At 56.1% G+C, this 7,489-nt stretch overlaps 1 protein-coding gene across 1 annotated transcript; it reads right to left on the minus strand.

Annotated features, from left to right (window-relative positions):
* Positions 1-229: 229 nt before the first annotated feature.
* WFDC2 (WAP four-disulfide core domain 2) lies at positions 230-6,303 on the minus strand. Its single transcript, XM_045529125.1, has 4 exons — positions 6,180-6,303; positions 5,437-5,580; positions 2,548-2,700; positions 230-393 (listed from the first exon to the last, which is right to left on the minus strand). Exons 1-3 carry the CDS (start codon positions 6,256-6,258, stop codon positions 2,549-2,551), a joined length of 375 nt encoding a protein of 124 aa, XP_045385081.1. The 5' UTR covers positions 6,259-6,303; the 3' UTR covers positions 230-393; position 2,548.
* Positions 6,304-7,489: the final 1,186 nt, after the last annotated feature.

Here is a 7,489-nt window from a genome sequence, read left to right on the forward strand (position 1 = left end):
ATCCCCTCTCTGAGCTGTTTTCTCATCCATCACCCCAGGAGAACAAGGACCCACCTCACAGTGTTGGTGTGAGCATTCTCTGGGGAGTGCTAACCCCCCTGAGACGAACCCTGAATTAATGACCATTGCTTCAGAGTCAATCCCTCCCTGGCCCTCGTGCCTGGATGATCTGATCGCCCCCCTCCTTGCCCACCCGCCTCAACCCAAGTCAGGGGCGACAAAGGCAGAATGTGCTGAAAGTGGTTACTTTATTGACTGGAAAAGGGAGAAGCTGTGATCAGCCCAGGAGGGAACACAGAGGCTAGAAAGGGGTGAGAGCGGCCGAGCTGGAGCCAGACACAGGGTCAGGCAGAAACGTCCCGTCCCCACTCTTCAGGCTGGTGGCAGGTGGAGCTGGAGGAAGAAAATCAAAATGATACCATCAACAACATTATCCGTCACATCAGACAAGAGTCCCCACAGCTTAAATCCTGGACCAACTCCCCTGCCCCACCCTGTCCTGCATACCCACACAGCAAAGCCGTGCCTTGCTGGGGCTCTGCTTGCATTTTCCTACAGGTTCTAGATTCCTCTCCTCTGCTTCAGACCATCCCCAGGGCACACCTCGGTATCATGGTCCCTGCTGACCCATGTGGCTTTCCTGAGGGGTCATGGTCATTTATCTCCCTTAGAATCCCTCAACCAACAGGCAGGTAGGTCCACCAATGCCTTCATTCCCTAGGTTAAGCTGAGATTAGCTGATCAAATTATAAGCCAGATAACTGTGGCTCTGGGAGGTGAAAAGGCTGGTTAAATGTCAGAGCTGAAATTTGAACCTGGATCTTCCTGACTGTGGAACCCACCACGGGGCGAGTGCTCATGGAGGCAAGAGACAGCTGGCACGGTTGCCGAGCTTTGGGCCCTACAGAGACCACGTTCTCTTGGAGGCACTAAAGAGCACATCCCCTCGCTGGGCTTCCATTTTCTCACATGGGCGCTATTGGATCCCATCAGTGATCTTCGGGTTCCTTTGCTGAGAAATTGTTAAAGGTAGCACATGACAATGAGATTTCAACCCAAGGGCACTCGCTAGTTCCTGCTCTTTCTGTTCCCTCTGCCTGAAACAGCCTCCCCGCTGCACTGCACCAGACTGCCGACCCTTCACTCATCTTTTAGGACTGGCTGAGGGTCACCTCTCCGGGAAGGCTTCCCCAACTGTCCCTGCGCCATCCTCTCCCTTCCCCCACCTGGGTGACATTTCTTCTGGTTTTCCACAACACTCAGGGCTGACTACAGGTAGAGGGAGTGTCACCCATCCATCTGCCTCAGCCTCTGGACTGCGAGCTCTGGGCAGAGATGCGGTCCCCTTTCTGTCCCAGAGCTGGCACTGATTGCCCAATGGGCCAACCAAGCATTGGCTTCATTGTTTTATTTTTCCTTTAGTTCCTTACACTTACTTTACGACTTAATATTGTTTTATTTTAAACTATATAGGAGGCCCCATAACCTTTTGCTTTCAGTGCCAGAGCCACTAGAGGTGGCTGTATTGAGCCCTGGCCTGCCACAATGTAAGTGCTCGACATGCTTCAAACACATGTTGAATGAGCTGAACTCAAGTCAGCTGCTCTCGTGTTTGTCCTGCAAAGCCAAGCTCTTTGGTGAGGCTCTCCACTGGCCATGCAGAGAGCTTCCTGCAGCCCTAACCCCCCCAGCCACTGTCCCCTTCTCCAGGACATAACTGCTCCCCCAAAACCCAGCCACTTCTCTCCCCCTTGCTTCCATCCTGGTCCAGGTCATCTCTCACCCAGCCTCTCACGGGGGCCTCCAAACAGGTTCCCGCATCTGCCCCTGCCCTCTACAGTCCGTTGGTCACACAGCAGCAGGAGCGGCCCCTTTCCAAAGGTGCAACATCTCCGGGTGAAGACCAAAGTCTTTACGATGGCCAATATAACGACCTCATAAGGCTCCAAGTGAGCTGCCCGCTCCCTCTTAATTCGCACCCTCTCTCCTTATACCCCTGCCCTGCCCCACCCGCTTCTACCTCTGGCTGGTCCTGCAGTGCCCAGGGGTGCTCCTGTCTCTGCACCTGCTGCTCCCCCCACCACCCCCCGCACATCCCCACGGCTCCTTCCCTCATTCCCATCGAGTCTTATCCAAATGCCACCTTCTGGGTGGGGCCTTCACTGACTGTCCCATGTAAAAACTGCAGCTCTGCTCCCTGCCCCCGTCATTTTTACCCCCTTCTCTGCTTCCTTTTCCTCCTGGCACTTACCTGCCTGCAACGTACTACAAAATCTGCTTGCTTATTTGTTGTTTATCGCCCACTAGAATACAGACCCCATCATGGAGACATTTTTGTCTCATTTGTTCACTCCTGGAACATCCCCAGCACCTAGAGTGGTGCGTGGCACGTGACAGATGCTCAGTAGACATTTGTTGAGTGAATGAAAGTAAATCAATAGACAGACAGGTTAGCAGCCATGTGTTCGCCCAGGTTTTCCTTTTCAACCTGCTGCAAGAATCATCACACCTAGGCACGAATGCACCTCCTCTCCCCGCTTCACCCACCTCAGAAGTTGGGAGTGACACAGGACACCTTCCCGCAGCCATTGCGGCAGCATTTCTTCTGGCCAGGACACTGGCTGTCCACCTCGCACTGGTCCTGGCAGAGGCCAAGCTGGGGGAAGCTAGTGTCCACCAGGGGGCAGGAACCCTTCTTTTCTGGTAGAAAAAGGAGTAAGGGCAGGTAAGCAGAGGGATGCAGGGAGATGAACTGCGTATCTGCAGCATGACCCCCCACTGCTCCCCACTTGGCTTCACAAACAGCAGAGCTGCCTGCCTGGGTCCTTCCCAGGGGGCCCGAGCTGCTCTCAGGGGGCCCAGGAAGGCTGCCTGCAAATCGCCCCTTGTGCTGCTGTGAGATGGTTTTGGAATCATAGGACCTCAGTTTGAGCCCCAGCTCTGCCATTTTCTACCATTGTGGTCTAGGGCCAGAAATCTCCAGAGCCCCAGTGTCTTCAGGTGTCAGTGGAATCAGTGCCACTCACATCACGGGGCTGTCGTGAAAGCAGTGGAGGCAAACATAATTATTTTTCCCTGAAAAATCAAACCAGGCTGTAATAATAATGAGGAATTGTGACAGCGAACACTTAATCAGCGCCTACTACGTGTGGGCATTATGTTAAGCACTATGACACATATTAGCCCCTTTAATTCTCACAATAATTCTAAAAGAGGGGGAGGGGTCTGTTAATATTTGTTCATGTCCAGATGAGGAAACTTAGGCACGGAAAGGTTAAGTAATTTGCCGAAGGTCATCCAGGATTGAGGCGGGATTTAAGCCCCAGGAAATCCGCTTCCCCGTGCATCGTGCTGCTGTGTAAACTGTAGAGTGCAGTGCACACGTGAAGGGTTACACACTCACATCTTCCCTCCACTCACTCCCACAGACCCAGTCCCAGTTACGGTCACTCAGCACCACGGCCCTCTATATGTACTCACTCGCCCATGCACAAACCACACATCCTTCCACTAACACACACACACACACACACTAACAGCTAACACTGCCGAGATGTGCCGTTTACAATGCACTCTGTAAAAACTCATTATCTCCTTTAATCCTCACATCAAGGATATTTCTAAACCTGTTCCTGTCAGAGATGAGGAAGATGGGACATTGAGAGGTGAAGGGGCCACACAACACCACACTACTGGTCAGAAGTAAAACCAAGACCTGAGCTCAGCCCTCTAACTTCCATTTACACACACTCACGCACTACGCTACACTTCCTGAGTCAGGGACGGGGAGCCAGGCCCAGCCAAATATGAAACACAGGCACCCACTGGGTGATTGGCTGCAGGGGACAATGAAAGTGGCTGACAGAGTCCTCACTTCTTAGTACAAAGAAATCTGTTCTCTAGTAAAAGGGCGGGAGCTGTCAGTACTGGGCTGCCCTGGGACAAAAGGGAATAAATGGGGAACAGTTTTGGAACAAAACATGCCACTGTGTATAGAGTACCTACTCACTAATGAGACACTTCACATGTATTATTTCATTGAACCCTGGTGTCAATCCTATAAAATGTGGGATGATCGTTCCCATTTTGTAAACAAGAGAGCAGAGGCTCAGAGAGGTAAAGCCACTTGCTCGGGATCACACAGCTAGAAAATGGCAGAACTAGGATTCAAACCTCCAGACTCCCTCCCTGCCTCAGGAAGCCATCTGGCTTTGTCTCTCTTCCAGCCTCAGTCTGTCCATCTGAGACAAGGGAACAAGCTCTTCATCCATCTAACAGCGAAGACCCCTTTCTTTGCCCCACCACCTCCCTCATCTGTCTGCCCCCTGCTTTCTCTCCCAACCTTCTGGTCCTCCTCTACTCCTGTCCAGACCCAGAAGCTGCCCCTGCTGGGCCAGTCCTCCCTCCACTTCCCTCCTCCCTGCTCATGTGTGTCTGGGGTCCCTGAATTGCACACCTTCCCGGCCTATGCTAGCATCTTCCGCGAAATGACAAAGAGGAGAAACCACAGGGCCTGTATTCCGGATACAGACCAGTAGTTACGGTACCTGGTTCTGCCCAGGTCATATCCCTGCCTCTAATCCTCAGTTTTTCCTGGAAAATGAGAGGCTTAGATTCTATGCTGTCTAAGGCCACTTCCTGCTCTGATCTGAGGCCCCACAGCTTGTTGGAGACACTTGCGTACTAGCAAGTACCATACCTTCGACGGAGCACCCCAGCTCTCTGTCACTGGATCCTTAGCGTGGAAGAGATCGTTTTAAAGCTGAGGAAGGGGGATCAGGTGCCCAGGGAGGAGTCCTGACTTTCTCCAAACCACTCAGCCAGTAAGCGGGAAACGCAAGCCCCTCACTGTGACTCCTGCGGCCACGGGATGGCGGTGTGACCTCGGGCGAGAACATTTCTCTCGCTGACCTCACTTCCACATCTTTAAGACGAGCTGGGCGCTCTCCTAATCTGTGCAGTCCCTTTCCGTCTGGAGGGAGGAATTTGGGGAGTCTCGCCCGCCGGGCGCTCCCAGTCCTTCCCTACCAGGGCTGGGGGAGGCCGCAGGGGAGGGGCTCCGGGGGTGGGGGCGAGCCCCAGGCTCGGGCGCCAGCCCCCGGCTTCCCCGAAAGCTCCAGCCGGCCCGGGGAGGAAACCGCGGCCCCAACAATGTCCCGGCAGTGCGTGCCCGGAAGCCGGTCATGCACCAGAGAACCGAATCCAGCTAGGGGTGGGGGGCCTCCCTCCCCCTCGGCTGCGCTTCAGCGACGCCTTTGTCTCCCCCAGGGCGGCGAGGGAGAGCCCGGGCGGATCTGGTTTGATCCGCCTTGACTTTCCCAGGGGTCCCCTGGTCCGGGGGCGCCCGTCTTCCCGGAACCCGGCGCTCCCGCCTCCTCCCAGCGCCGCGCGGCCCCCACCCCCGACCCCGGCCCCGCGCGGGTCGCCGGGGGTTACCATTGGGCACAGAGCAGACGGTGGCGCAGCCCGCCTGGCAGCACTTGAGGTTGTCCGCACACTCGCTGTCGGACTGGCACTCCTGGGTACAGTTGAGGTCCGCCTTGAGTTTGGGGCACACGCCCGTCTTCTCTGCTCCTGTGCCTGGGAGGGAAGGTAAGGGACGATCGGGGGTGGGGCATAGCCCCAGTCCCAGAGGATGCCCACTTCCAGCTCCAAGGGCCCCAAATCTTAACTACGAGGAATTCCCAGTCTCTGACCCTAAGGTCCCTCGTTAAGCGCCCCAGAGGGGCTCACCCCAGGCCAGAAGTCCCCGACACCGGGGAGTACAAGATTGCCCTAACGCTTGGCCTCAGAGTCCTCCAATCTCAGTCCTTAGGGGATCCCGCACCGCTTAGGGTCTAGGTCTCTAGGCCCGTCTGATGTCTAGGCAGAGCACACCCCAGCCCCCCAAACCCCCGCAGCCACAGAGTATCTGCCTTCAGCACAGAGCCCCTCCTCCAAATTTCAGCCTTCGGTGGTCTCCCCACCTCCAGCACCTTGGACCTCACACCTTAGGCTCCAAGGGTCACCACCCTTATTAGGCTTCAGGGGTCCCCAAATTTTAGTCTTCATGGATCTCCCCACTTCCGCCCCAGGAATCCCCACTTCCCCAGCCCCCAGAGAGGCTGCGCCTCTGCTTGGCTCGGTCCAGACGGTTCAGACGCTCGCTCGGGTGCCCGGCCTCTCCCCGCCCCGCTCACCTGTGACTGCGGGGAGGCCGAGCAGCAGCAGGCCAAGGAGGAGGGCGGCGGGGAGCGGGCCGAGGCGACAGGCAGGCATGGTGCTACGCCGGGGCGGGCGAGGTGCAGGTGTGAGCGGCCGCCCAGGTGGGGGATTTAACCGCGCGCGCGGGGGGCGGGGGGCGGGGGGCAGGGGCGGGGCCGAGCGGGAGGCGGGCGGGGGGTGAAGGCTCAGCGGGCACTGCGGTTGGGCGGCCACCTCCTGCCGTTTCATAATCCCCCGGGATCAGGTGTCACTCTTGGCCCCGGTGGGAACCAGGAACCGAAGCAGATTCCAGACCCGGAGCAGCTCGACCAGCCGCAGCCTGACCCTTGTCCACTCCTCTCTCCCTTCCTCCTGGGGCCATAGCGGGCAGCGGGAGGCGCGGGCCCAGCCCCAGGGCTCCTGGGCTCCCACCCAAGACTCTGGGGTCTCCTCGGAATGTCCCCGTCGGGGATTGAGGAGGAAAGAGGTGATAGAACAGGGGATTAAGGGGCTGGATTTGGAGTCAGCCGGACCAAAGTGCGGACGCCCCTTTAGGGACTGGCGATGGAGGACTAATGTTGGGTACAGGGCGCACAGCGGGGGGGGCTACATAAATAGCAGTTGTTATTAATAAGTGACAAGAAACAGGACCTTTGAAGGAAAAACACCTCGCAGACTCAAGCCCTTTGGGATGTATGTTTCTCCCTCCCTCTCTTTGTGGTAGCGACACTGGACCGGGCTCTGTGACTGTGGCTCTCTGACTGCCCCAGGCTCTGTGCTCCTTGTCTCATGGACTCTCTCCAGCAAACCTATGCCCTGAGATTAAGGATCATCATCGTCCCTATATGACAAATGAGTTGGATGTTCAGAGGTTTGGGACTCCACTGCCACCCCAAGGTGCCATGCAAAGCTGTACAGACAAGGTTTTGAACCCAGGTCTCTTTCCCTCCAAGCCCTTGTTTGTTCTATTCCATCGTAAATGCTCCTTGGATGCCCATTATGCCGCACATAAAGGGCAAGGCACTTGGTGAGGAGAAAGTAATCAAAAAGAGCCCTCTGGCACTGGTCTTGGGTGACAGGGTGTGGCTTTGACTCCCGCCTCCACCACTTGCCACCTGAGGAACCTTGAATGAATCATTTTCCTCTCTGAGCTGCCATTTTGTCATCTGGAAAATGCTGAGAACATAAATGCAAGTTCCTGCCACGGAACAATTGTGCGCTCATTGAGAGTGAGAGATGAGAGTAGGTCCACGCTAGTTGACATGGGAACCCCGGGCCTGGCACGTGATGAGTGCTAGATAAATGG

The sequence above is a fragment of the Lemur catta genome, chromosome 17, assembly GCF_020740605.2.
Source record: "Lemur catta isolate mLemCat1 chromosome 17, mLemCat1.pri, whole genome shotgun sequence".
Lineage (NCBI taxonomy): Eukaryota > Metazoa > Chordata > Mammalia > Primates > Lemuridae > Lemur > Lemur catta.

Coding starts and splice junctions, on each gene's coding strand:
- WFDC2 (XM_045529125.1), bottom strand. CDS start 6,258: ATGCCTGCCTGTCGCCTCGGCCCGCTCCCCGCCGCCCTCCTCCTTGGC. Junction 5,581..6,179: donor CGGCCTCCCCGCAGTCACAG/GTGAGCGGGGCG, acceptor CTTCCCTCCCAG/GCACAGGAGCAGAGAAGACG. Junction 2,701..5,436: donor CGTCTGCTCTGTGCCCAATG/GTAACCCCCGGC, acceptor TTTTTCTACCAG/AAAAGAAGGGTTCCTGCCCC.